This window comes from Mustela erminea, chromosome 3 (genome assembly GCF_009829155.1).
Source record: "Mustela erminea isolate mMusErm1 chromosome 3, mMusErm1.Pri, whole genome shotgun sequence".
NCBI lineage: Eukaryota > Metazoa > Chordata > Mammalia > Carnivora > Mustelidae > Mustela > Mustela erminea.
Genome location: NC_045616.1, coordinates 103,380,276 through 103,393,419, shown reverse-complemented (window position 1 = coordinate 103,393,419; position 13,144 = coordinate 103,380,276). Strand labels below are relative to the sequence as shown.

General features: G+C 50.4%; 1 protein-coding gene across 3 annotated transcripts in view; it reads right to left on the bottom strand.

Moving 5' to 3' along the window:
- Positions 1-13,144, bottom strand: part of STK10 (serine/threonine kinase 10) — a 120,074-nt gene that overhangs the window by 59,542 nt on the left and 47,388 nt on the right. For all 3 annotated transcript variants that reach the window (XM_032337010.1, XM_032337011.1, XM_032337009.1), the window contains exons 3-4: positions 8,194-8,242; positions 3,322-3,471 (exon numbers count right to left, since the gene is read on the bottom strand). In XM_032337010.1, coding sequence (XP_032192901.1) covers positions 3,322-3,471; positions 8,194-8,242 — 199 coding nt within the window. The remainder of the gene's footprint in view (positions 1-3,321; positions 3,472-8,193; positions 8,243-13,144) is intronic.

Below are 13,144 nucleotides of genomic sequence, written 5' to 3'. Positions count from 1 at the left end.
CTTCCTCTTCCTGGACTCCCCTGTCCAATCTGGTTTACCTGGCAAATACTTATCCGCCTTTCATAACTCAGCTCAAACTATCCTCCCCTCAAAGTCTCTTCCAAACCCAAACCTCCAGGCCCAGGTTCTTGGAAGAACAGATCAGCCCTCTCCCTACACTCCCTACCCCAGCACCATCTCCCTCCCCAGCCCTCCCCAGCCCTGAGGCTCCCTTCTACCTCCCCACTACCTGAGAACTCTGCAGGAGCAGAAGGACTAGGGTCTCATTCCCCTCCTTGCCCAGCACAGGGCTTGGCACACAGCAGACATTAAAGGAAACAATAGTAAATTACAGCTGGGCTTTACAGAGGGCTTTTACACATGTACTTTCTTGTAACTGGCCTCCTGACCCTGTGACAGACATTCTATCATCACTCTCATTTTACAGATAAGAAAATGGAAAAACAGCATGGTTAAGTGACTCTTCCAAGGTCACAGACCTAGAGGCAGACTTGGGATTTGAACTCTGAACTCTCTGACTACAGAGTGCATGCTCTTAACCATTCCCGGTGAAAGAATGAACAAGGAGGGAGAACAGCCACATGGATGTGAGCTGAACCCCAGAAGGCGCAGACGCTCCATGTATCAGGGTTTCCAGTCTTCGGGACACAGAACAGAGTGCGACCCTCTTGTGCCCGAAATGAGAAACTTCTTCATTCTGCTGGTTTCAAGACAGAACCAACCATACCCTCTGGATGACAGAGCATTTCTAACAAGCTCCCAGCTAATGCTGACGCTGCTCATGGATAGTGGGGGGTGAAAGCAGTGCTTACCAAAGTGTGCCCCCATTATCAGCTGCAAGTGGGAGCTTATTAGAATGCAAGTTCTGGGGTGCCTGGGTAGCTCAGCTGATTAAGCATCCAACTCCTAATGTTGGCTCAGGTCATGATCTCAGGGTCCTGGGGTCGAGCCCTGCATCAGCCTCCTTGAGATTCTTTCTTTCCTCTCCCTCTGCCCAGCCTTTGGTCCCAGCTCATAAGGAAGGAAGGAAAGAAATGTTGAAAAAAAAAAATGCAAGTTCTGGGGTGCCTGGGGGGCTCAGTCAGTGCAGCATCCAACTCTTGGCTTCAGCTCAGGTCATGATCTCATGGGTGGTGGGATGGAGCCCTATGCCCGGCTCCACCCCCAGCAGGGAGTCTGCTTGAAGATTCTCTCCCTCTGTGTCTCCCCCAACATGTTTTTTTTCTCTCTCAAATTGATAAATAAATCTTAAAAGAAGAGGAGAGGGGAGGAAAGGAAGGCAAGTTCTTGGGCCCCACCCCAGACAGAAACCCTGGGTTATACCCAGCAATGTGAGTGTCGGAGCCTCCAAAGCACTAAAATGTACTAAATCTGAGAACCTACCAGCCTTGCATACATTTTGTACGGCCCAGCCCTTCCCTAATCCATCCATCCGCTCCAAGTACACACGGAAGTGAGTGCACTGATGTGGGCCGTACCTGAGAAGTGAGCCAGTGGCCCTGGGATCAGCTCTGGCCCTGTCCTTGCTTAGCTCTGTGACCCAAGGCAGGTAGGTCCCCACCCTATCTGAGCCTCAGAGCCCTCCAAGCAAGGGTATTGGGAGCTGCCCTCTTGCAGGGGAAGATGTCCTTGATTGTACTGTACCATTCTGTGCCAACCCTCATGCCCATCCCTGTAGTCCTCACACAGACTCAACACTGGTGCAGTCCGTCATAATTCTTGACAGAATTCAAATGTTCCTCAAAGCCACAAAGGTTCCACTAGAGGAACGACAACAGTGACACTCCGATGTTGGAAGGACAGGGTTGAGGGGCGGGGGCGTGCAGATGAATGAATACTTTTGCTACCAGGAAGGAATTACTAGAAAATAGAGTGGAATGCAGTCCAACTGGTAAATAAGAGCATATCCTCTTCTCTGCCATTAATACCACTGCCAGCACCTCTCTGTACATCCTCCCACTGGCAGAGACGCAGACCTTATCTGGGATGACCACCAGTGCCAACAACTAAATAATGAAATTGGAGGTACTTCCTGGTTTTCCCCTCCAAGCCTTCCTGTACTATGTAACTTTTATTTAATAAACCTTCATTATTTTTTCATCACACAATAAAAATCATTACTTAAGAAAAAGCATGACAAGCACATTATTTATCAATGCAAGAGGAAACATGAAAAGAGTTAAAAGTGTCATCCCTGGAAATGGACGGGGAAAGGTGGTGGTGGGAGCAAGGAAGCAAGTGTGTGTTATTTGGTTAAAAAAAAAAAAAAAAGTATAGAGACGCCTGGGTGGCTCAGTCGGTTAAGCGTCTGCCTTTGGCTCAGGTCATGATCTCAGGATCCTGGGATGGAGCCCCACATAAGGAAGGCTCCCCACTTGGCAGCATGTCGGCTTCTCCCTCTGCCTCCGTGACCTCTATCGTTCTCTAAGTAAATAAATAAAAATTTAAAAAAAAATTTTTTTTTAAGTATGAGAAACACAAAACTTCTGACACCTGCTACAACAGGGATAAACCCTGAGGAGAGGATGCTGAGTGAAATACATCAGACACCAAAGCACAAATGACTGCACTTATATGAGGTCCCCAGAGTGGTCAAAACCTGACAAAGAAAGCAGAATGGAGGCTGCCAGGGGCTGGGGCTTGGGTGGGGCTGAGTGTTTAATGGGGACAGTGTTTCCGTTTAGGATGATGGAAAGTTCATGGAGACAGATGCTGGTGATGGTTGCCGAACAGCGTGAATGTACTTAATGCCCCTGACCTGTGTCCTTCAAAGCTAAGATGATACATTTTATATGTATTTTAAAAAGCTCAAGTCTGATGTACTATTTTCTATTTGTGAATGGAGGCGGGCTCATCCCTCTGTCCATTGTGCTCACTCAAATTCTCTTGATCATTAGCAGGACCAAAAGGGTCAGACCAGCACCTCCCACAGTGCAAGCCAGCCTCGCAAGCCAGCCTCACCAGTGGGATCCCTGTGTGGCAAGGGGCTGTCCTGTGCACTGCAGGACATCAAGTATCACTTGCCCCTACGCACCAGATGCCAAGAGTCTCCCCGGCCCTAGCTGTAACAAACAAAGATGGCTCTAGACACTGCCAAACATCCCTGGGGGACAAAATCGCCCTCAGTTGAGAACCAGTGGGTTAGACTGTGCCAATGGGAACAATCTGCGCTCTGTGGCCCAGGGCAGGTAAGACAGCCTGGGCCAGCATGGGAGTGAGGATCTCGCACATACTCCCTCCTGCCCGCAGAGGTCGGGCTGATGACCCCCAGCAGGCACCATGGGGTCTGCCTTCCCATCCTCACCCACAGACACCCCTTACCCAGCCTGATGTCTCCCTCGAGGGTCATCAGCACATTGCCAGCTTTCAGGTCCCGGTGGATGATCTTCTTGCCATGCAGAAAGTTGAGGGCTTCTAGCATCTGGCGGCAAACCACCTGAATCTGGGGCTCCGTGAGGCCTCTGTCTAGCTCTGGAAAGAGGAGAACCACTGTCAACTCAGCACACACTCACTGCAGGCAGGCTGCATGTCAGGCTCGTGCCAGGTCCAAGAAATACAAATGCAGCAAGCATCACGGAGCACTGACTGTGTACCAAGTTCACTTCCAAGTACTTCCCATGTTACCTATTTTGTCCTCATTGTCACCCTATGGAGCAGGCATGGTCATTACCTCGGTTGACAGATGAAGAAGCCAAGGTTCAGAGAGATCAACACACTTGCTCAAGGTCACGTAGGTAGAAATTCACAGATCTCAGATTCAAGCCAGCCAGCCTGCTTCAGAGCTCAGGTTCATCAACGAAACCCTTCCAAGAGGCAAGATCCCTTTTGCAACCGGGCAATGAAGGGAAACGCACTCCGTGTCAGGCTCCATGCTTGGCGCAGGGACACTGAGAGGGGCACGGGAACGGTGAGCCAAGCTCAGAACAGAGTGGGATTTGGATGGGGGCTGGGGACGGGCAGGCTGGGCAGCAAGCCCTTCTGCCTGGAAATGAGCGGGCTCCCCAGAAGTAAGGGCATTCAAGCTGTGTCTTGTAGGAAGAACAGGTGTTTGAGAGGCGGAAAGGTGGGGCTAGGGCATTCCAAGTCATTCCAGGCCATTCCAGGTCAAGGAAGCAGCAGAAGCAAAGGCCTGGAGGCTGCCACGGGCTGGTATTGAAGAAATGTGTGCTGGCGGCTGGTGGAACTGGGAGGTGAAGGGCTGGTGGGAAGGCTGTCGTCAAGAGCCTCTGGGTGCTGGTCGGGGAGACACACGCACAGCGGCACATCCCAGTGTCCGCTTAGAGATCCTTAGGGCCCTTCTCTGAGTGGGTGGGGGGCACAAAGAGTTTTCCACACAAGGGGCACTGCATGTGCAAAGGACCTTTTTGACTGAAGGGGAAGGTAAGGGGAAAGTGAATTGAGGTCAGAGGTCAGAAGGACCTGATTGTGCAGAACCTCAAAGGCTATCTCTGAAAGGCTACGCTTTAATTGAAATGCAATGGGCAGTCCAGGGGAGGCTTTCTAAGCAGGCAGAGACAATCTGATTCTTGCAATTAAGAAATTCTCCTTAGCGGGGTTGAGGGAAGAGCTAGCAGTGGAGCAGGAGCAGGCGGGGAGCTCGGCCAAGGGCTGTCATTGTCGTCCAGCCAAGGCTTCGGAGAGGAAGCATTCCCCACCCAATGGCTGAGGGAGGTGAGAACGACAGAAGGGGGACTGAGTGGGTGGAGAGAGAGGGAGGGCATGAGAAGACTCGAGGTCCACACCCTGAGCTCACTGACCTGCTGGTCATCGTGATTAGTGCTTGTTTCCATCAAGCCACCTGTGCTGAAGTGAGCCTCCACTGCTCTGCCTGCGGGGTCCTCGGGCCGCAGGCTCCAGGGCCAGCCAGCCAGGGCACTGTTTACCAGACCTCCCCCTGACTAAAAGAGCACTCCCCCTTCTGTCCCCTCCCACTACCACATCTGGCCAGAAATCCTCCAGGACAGATCCCGCAGGCTTGGGGAAAATACACCAGACAGGCTGGAGAAGCCAGCAGCATTGCCCTGGGAAGCCTGGCCCCACACCCTACCAAGGGTCCCTCTCTGGGGTCTACATAACCCCTGTCCCTCCCTGTGGCATCATCCTTAACTCCCATGTCCCCACAAACCATGGACAGACTCAGACCCGTGGTGGGGGCCGCATCAGGACCACCCAGTCTGAGCCTGAACAGAGGCGCTGCCCTTTATTAGCTATACAGTTTCTCGAAAGTGCTCCACACATCTGGGCCTTCATCTAATCCGTGAAATGGGATGCTGACAAGCGAGGTAGGCAGGGCTCCAGCCATAAAGCATGGCCACTCCTCAGTACAAAGGACAGTCAGTAAGAGGGAATTACTGTTACGCTGGTCCTGAGATTATACTAGATTCTCTGCAATTTTTTTAGATGTCAAAAAGGGACTTGCTCGTGGCTGATTTCTCTACATAAATGAAATCAGATAAGCACAGTGGTGGTGGGGGTTCTGATGATGGTGATGGCCCCAGGGTCACCATTTTCTGAGCCTTTAACCAATGTACCAGGCATGGAGCTAGAGACTCGATGCATTCTTTGATTTAATTTTCACAGTGACCCAATACAGTAAGGTAGTAGGCCTTTTTTAAGCCCAGTCTGCTGTGATATAATTCATTGACAGTAAAATTCATTTTTGTTTAGATGTACAATTTTACAAATTTAGACAAACATATCTAGTCACGTAACTACCACCAGGATTCAGATACAGAATGTTTCCATCACTCGCCCAAATCTGTGTGTGATCAACACTTCACCCCCATCCCCAGCCCCTGAGCTGTCACTACTTTGATTTCTGTCCCCATTGTCTTGCCTTCTCTAGAATGTCTTATAATTGGAATCATACAGATAAGTTCTTCAGATTAATTTTTGATTACACAGCAATAAATGAATATCTTCTTCCTATTAAAAAAATCTGCAACACTGCAGATGAATCCTGCGTCTGTTTGAAACCCCAGCCAGTCCCCCACGACAAACCCCCTTCCTCCAGAGGAGGGCTGAGAGCCAAATGTTTAAGAGCTGGCAAAGTAAGGCCAAGCAGATCAGAGCAAACACTGGGTGTTAACTAACTACAGGAGCCATACAGTAACACACTATGTGTATTCTCCTCGTCTAGCAAAGGGGCCAGCCCAGCGCCCCACAGCTACCCCGCAGAGGAACCTAGAATGAACCGCAGGTCTCTTGAACCCCAAGCCCAGGATCATCACTCTGTGTGACTCTGCAGAGTGATGGGGAGATACTAAGGGCAGAAAGTCCGTCTAAGCAGGGCAGGCATCTGTGGGAGAGTCCATTCCTCATCACATAGCTGCAACCAGGGCCGGGTCTCATCTTGTCAGGTCTCCCCATCCCACCTTCTCTTCTTCCACCTTGACTTCTAGAATGCTGGTGGCGATGTTCCTTTAACCGCTGCCACCAATAGGGAGAAAACCACCTGGGGCTGGAGCAGTCAGATCCACCAGGAGAACTGAAACAGGGAGCAAGAGAGTAAAAGCGCCTGCAGGCTGAGCCACAGCTCATTCATAATTAGTGGGTCCTGCCCCACTTATGAATGAGGTCAAGGATGTGGTATGTATAAACGCCTCTTCCATCTCTGACATTCTCCCGCAGGCCTCGCTGAGCTAAGCTGTACACCTGAAGAGGCCGAAGCTGCTATGTGGCTCCCATTCGCCTTTCTTTTTTAGTATCTGAACACATGACCACCCAGCAAGAAGACCACATTTCCCAGCCTCTCTTCCAGCTATGTGCTGTTCAGATGTGCCAATGAGATGTAAATGGAAGTGTCATGTGGGGCTTCTGTAGCAGCTCCTGTAAAAAGTGGAAATGGGGTGTGTGTTTGTCAAGTTGGCCCACCCTCCCTTCTTCTATCCTGCTGTTTAGAATCCAGATATGATTGCTGGAGCTCCTATAGCCGCCTTGTCACCATGAACAGAAAGCTATCATGAGAATCGGACCAACACAGAGAAAAGTGGGGCCAAGAGTTGGAGAAAGAAACCAAGTTCTTCTGAGAACGTTAAACACCCCCACCCAACAAAAACAAAATAAACAACAACAACAAAAGAACTCCTAGATCAACCTATGCCTGAAGCCAGACACCCTTGAACTTTTTAGTTATTTGTACAAATAAATTTCCCCCTCCCACATCTCCCACCTTTTTTCCCCACTAAACCAATTTAAACATTCTTTGATCACCTTATAACAGAGAATCTCAACTCATACAAGACCACCATTTATATTTTGTTTAATTCTACCTAGAACAATGAAAATCTTCAAAGGCAGTCTCTGCTGAAAGAAGGAACACCCAAAGGTTGTATCATAAGTACTCACATCCAGTCACCCACCGTCACCACCTCCCCAAGACCCCTGGGAGTGGTAAGGGGCCCTGCAAGGAAGGCCAGCATTTCCATAGCTCTGGGAAGGGCTGCCACAAACCCAGGAGATTCCTGAGATAACTCGGGGGAAATATAACAAAAGAGTGGCTGAACGGTTCTATGTAATACAGAAAACCTCCCCTCTCCAGAGCCGCCTCACAAGCCTGGGCCTGCCTCTCAATGTTCTGGGGACCCAGAACCCTGGCCTCTCCTCACTCACTGCCCATCAGGCCAGCAAGACCCAGGATCCCATCTCAGTCCTGCTATGGGACTCTCAGCCAGCCCCTTAACCCCTCTAAAGTGTCAATCTGGTCAGGAATAAAATAGAAAACACTTGGATCCTGTAAACGAAAGGACCCACCAGTCTCTGTCACATGGTGACTATTCACAACTGTTCAAGCTTGTATGGGATATCAAAACCCAGTAACAGCCCCATTAAGCTCTTACCAAATGGGCGGGGGGGGCCCCATTTTTCAAAGAACCTCCCTCAGGGGTCTCATTTTCACCTCCTAAGGGTGCTGTGGGGTGGGGCACACCCATCTTATGGCCAACAAGGCTTGAGGGGGTGAGTGACCAGCTCAAGGACACAAGGCCTTCTTTTCAAACAGGAAGAGCTGGTTTTCTAATGAGCACTTGCGTTCTCTCCAGGAACAGAGCCCCTGCTTCCAAAAGGGGACTGAGCATAAAGGTATTCAAACGGGCCATGTGACTTGCTGGGGAGAAGGGAGTGAAAGACATCAGTCCCAGCCTAGGGCCCCAGAGCCCGCCCCAGCACCACTGCACTGGATCAAGGAAGACTCACCCAGCATGATGGCGTCCACGGCTCCCCCAGGACAGAACTCGATCATGATCTGCAGAAGACACAAGGCAAAGTAACAATGAGCGGGGCACACAGCCCAGGATCAACCCCAGTCCTGGCAGGATCAGGCAGCACCCAATGCCCTGGCTCGATGGCCTCTCCTCCTCCTGTCCCAGGGCCTGTCCAGTCTACACTCCCCTAATCTGACCCCAACCCACACAGGAGGCTCTATAATCCAAAGCTGTTGCTGGGCATTTTTCAGGGGGGAAAAAAAGTTGCCGTGGAAACCCACAGCACAAACAGCACAAACAGCATTTGCCACCAGACCTGCCCCCTCCCCGCTCCTCTGGCCTCCCCTCCTCCTGTGTCCCCACCTGCCAGCTCCCCACTTCCTAAGCTCCATAACCAGCAGTTTCAGAGGACCCCTCTGCCCACATCCAAGCCGGCTGAGCCCTCGTGGAATCCAAGCACCCATCTCTTGCCTCTCCTCCATCTTCTAGAGGCCAGGGCCCTCGCTGGCTTGGAACGGCACCTTGAAGACCAGCTCAGGTGCAGAAGAAATCCAGGCCCAGAAAGGGGATGGGATTGACCAAGGCCACAGATTATTTAGTGGCAAGTCCTGCACTAGAAAGGTTTCTTAACTCCCCCGGTCATTCATTTATACATGCGTTCCTTCATTCATCACACACCCAGTAGGTAGCAGGCCCCAGAGAACAACCAGACCCCCAGGCCCCCAAGGGGCTCCCAGCCCCGCACAGGGGCCACAGAAGGACAAGAAGACGGCAAAGTGCCATTGGTGCCAAGCCAGGGCCCCCTCTCTGGCTCTCCCCCATCCTCGCTCCTTCTCGCTTACCCTGAGCTCCTATCACATGTGCAAAGATGCTGTTTCTTCCTGAGATGATGGAAGCGAGCAGGCGGGGAGGGGCAAGAGCCTCACCAAGGACAGCACACATTCCTGAAATCTCCTCCCACTTCCAGGCCCTGGCCCTGCTTGCTCACAAAGTCCCTCCAAATCCACTTGGCAGAGGCAGGCCCCGTGCAGTGGGGCCCGTCATTCTCGCAATGGGAAAGAAAACCGCAGCCATACCCGCTGGGCCAGAGCCGCTCTCCAAGCCAGAGGAGGGAGGAGTGGCCTCAGTGTTTCCATGAGTCTCCATCTTGTGGCAGACCTTCCAGAGACTTCCCGGCAATGTAAAATACGGATGCGGTGATGCAGGGCTGGACCCAGGTCCCCAGGCCACCGTTCGCTAGCTAGGGCTTTGGGCAAGTGACTTCAACGGAGCACATTTTCTCAGCCAAGAAGATGCGGCCGCTGATAACATGGCTTTTAACCGGGCCCCCACCACTGGGCTATATTTGGGGGATGGGCCACATCTGGATGCAAGAAACCATAGCAGGTCAAGAATGGGGCCATGGATAGGGACATCTGGGTGGCTTAGTCAGTTAAGCAGCTGCCTTCGGCACAGGTCACAGTACCAGCATCCTGGGATCGGGTCCCACATCAGGCTCCTGGCTCAGCGGGGAGCCTGCTTCTCCCTGTGCCTGCCGTCCCCCCTGCTTGTGCTCTCCATAGCTCTCCCTCTCTGACAAATAAATAAAATCTTTAAAAAAAAAAAAAAAAAGAGGGGGTCAAAGACTTTAGGGTACAAGATACTGGGGGTAGCAACATAGGGCGGGGCCTCTAGGAGACAAGCCTGCACTCTGTTGCAGGAGGCTCCACGCCAGGGGAGAGAGCCATGTACGGGACACTGCCAGGTCTCACACCACCTCCTGCCAGGAAGGAAGGATGTGGCCTCTGAGGTGCCCAGGGTGACTCCAGTCATGCCTGGCCAGTACTCCCCAGGAACTTCTAACACTACAATGACCCTGGAAAAAAGCCATCAGAGATGATTAATGTCCTACAACCCAGAAGAGTGAGATAAGGTATTTCTTTTTCCCACTCCCTCATTCATTCATTCATTCATTCATTCATTCATCCATTCATTCATTTACTGTTTCATTTAACCAACCACCAACCAACTAGACATGTTCCCAGCGGTCAGGGAACAGACGTGACCCAGACAGAGGCACAGACCTCTTGCAGGACTGCCTCTTGTTCTGCCTTTCAACAATTCTCAGCTCCAGAGGCAAAAAAAAAAAAAAAAAAAAAAAAAAAAATCCTACAAACTACTAGAAAAGTCCAGCCCCAGCCATGAAAGGCAATGTGGAAAAGAAGCAAAATGGTCATTAGGCAAAACCACTTACTATCCGAGCAGCCTGTATGATGGGGGGATATGCACCCAAACCCCACCAGAATGACAGGTCATACAAGCCTTGCTGGACAACAGGGACCCAGATGGGGCTCAGTCAGTACAAACTGTTTCTAAGACTACTTCCTTGAGCTAAAATGTCTGGGATTTTTCTGTTCTTGTGTTGGTTTTTGAAACTCCATGAAAGATATCCTCTCTCTTCTCACCCAGAAAAATGCAAACAGGAACACGTGTTTGCATGTAATTCTACTGAATTCTCAAACACTGAAGTTCCCCCGCGCTACCAGCCCAGGCTACCACCAAACCCAGGTCAGGAGCCCCTGCTCTGCCTCTCCAGCCCTTACTATGTGTGCCCTTGGGTAATGACCCCCATCTCTGCAGAATGGAAGGATACTCAGGATCACCCAAGTGAATGGCAAGGACTGGATGAGGTGGTGTTTAGGGAACAGGCCCAACTCCGTCCACACAGCGAACACACCCGCAGGCTCAGGCACTTCCCCCTTCTCCAACAGCCTGAAGCTGAAAAGGACAAGATAAACTTGAATTCAAGTCCTGCCTCTTAATTGGCTCTGTGACCCTGATTAAGTGACTGAATCTCCCCGAGCCTCAATTTCATCTGTAAAATGGCACTAACTTCTACCTCTAATGTCAAGGCTGTTAAATGAGATTCTCGACACAAAAGCACAACAACCAAGCCACAGCAACCAACACGCTCTTTCCTGTTGAATCTCTTGCAAACAAAACTACCAGCCAGTGTCACACTCAGACCATGTTACTCAGGTTTCCCACAAATCTATGCCTTCCTAGAACTACAGCCCATCTGCATGCCCGCTGTTATCATCAAGAGTCAGTGCAATCGGTGGTCAAACCCGGGCACTTCCTGCCTCTGTTAGTGAAACCTTCGCTTACACAACACCCTTGCACAAGGTCCCTCTGACCAGCCTCTCCAGGGTTCAGCACTAGGAGAGCTTGAGCGTCCTCCCAATCCTTCCTTCTTCCGCAGTTCAAGAGCTCCATGACCCCATGCACTTCCCTTTTGTAATTTTTAAAAATTTATTGACTGATTGACTGACTGATTGGTTGACAGATGGCTTTGGCTCCTGAGAAGCTCTGAGCTTATCTTTGGTTTTATTCCCGAGAATAAAGGTATCAGCTTTTGGTTCCATGCCAGGATTAAACCCATGATATTTCACAACTTGCATATGGACCCCAATATAGTGTTTTGATGACCATCCTGTCCAAGTCTGAAAGAACAGCATTCCTTGTTATTAATCACGTATGTGTAAGAGTGATAGCCCATTAACCTTCGTGTAAATACTGCCTATCCTCTTACATAGAGCAAAATATGGTCTGGGTTTTCTTCCACCCCCCCAGCTTTTTCTTTTTTCCCATCCTTTTGGCTTGAAAAAATTTCACATCTTAGTGCCTTGATGTGATAAACAAACAAACAAACAAAAAGTTCCCGTTCATAACATAGTTCTTACTAGGTTCCATTATATGGATATTTTCTTTAAAAAAAAAAAAAAAAAAAGATTTTATTTTTGTTTATTTGACAGAGAGACACAGTGAGGGCGGGAATACAAGCTGGGAGAGTGGGAGAGGGAGAAGCAGGCTTCCCGCCAAGCAAAGAGCCCAATGCAGGGCTCAATCCCAGGACCCAGGTATCAGGACCCGACCCGCAGGCAGACACACCAAACAAATGAGCCACTCAGGAGCCCCCCCACCAACTGTATGGATCTTAATGCTCTAGCTTTCAGCTTGTCAGTGGCAAGGCTGCAGGGGACTGCTACAGAACTGCATGGGGTTTGGAGCACCTGGGTGGCTCATGGGGTTGGGTTGGGTGTCTGTTTTGGGCTCAGGTCATGATCTTGGGGTCCTGGGATTGAGCCCCACATCAGGATCCCTGCTCTCCGGGGAATTTGCTTCTTCCTCCCCTTCTGCCTCTCCATCAGGTTCCCCATCCCCCCCCCTCACCCCCACTCATGCATACACACACTCTCTAATAAAATCTTTTTTAAAAAAGAAGAAAGGGGCACCTGGGTGGCTCAGTGGGTTAAAGCCTCTGCCTTCGGCTCAGGTCATGATCCCAGGGTCCTGGGATCGAGCCCCACATCAGGCCCTCTGCTCTGCAGAGAGACTGCTTCCCCCTCTATCTCTCTCTGCCTTCCTCTCTGCCTACTTGTGATCTCTGCCTGTCAAATAAACAAATAAAATCTTTAAAAATAAATAAAAAGAAGAGGAGGAAGAAGGCGGCGGTGCCTGGGTGGCTCAGTCATTAAGCGCCTACCTTCGGCTTAGGTCATGATCTGGGAGTCCTGGGATCAAGCCCCACACTGGTTTTCCTGCTCAGCAGGGAGCCTGCTTCTCCCTCTGCCCCTCACCCTGCTCATGTTCTCCCTCTCTCTCTCTCTCTCTCTCAAACAAATACATAAAATCTTAATAAAAAAAAAAAAAAAAAAGAAATGTTGGGGTATCTGGGTGGCTCAGGCATTATGCATCTGCCTTCAGCTCTGGTCATGATCCCAGGGTGCTGGGATCGAGTCCCACATAGGGCTCCCTATCCAGAAGGAAGCCTGCTTCTTCCTCTCCCACTCCCCCTGCTTGTCTTCCCTCTCTCATTGTCTGTCTGTCTCTCTCTCTCTCTCTGTCAAATAAATAAATTAAAATCTTTAAAAAAATGCATGGGGTTTAGTTAACAAAATAAT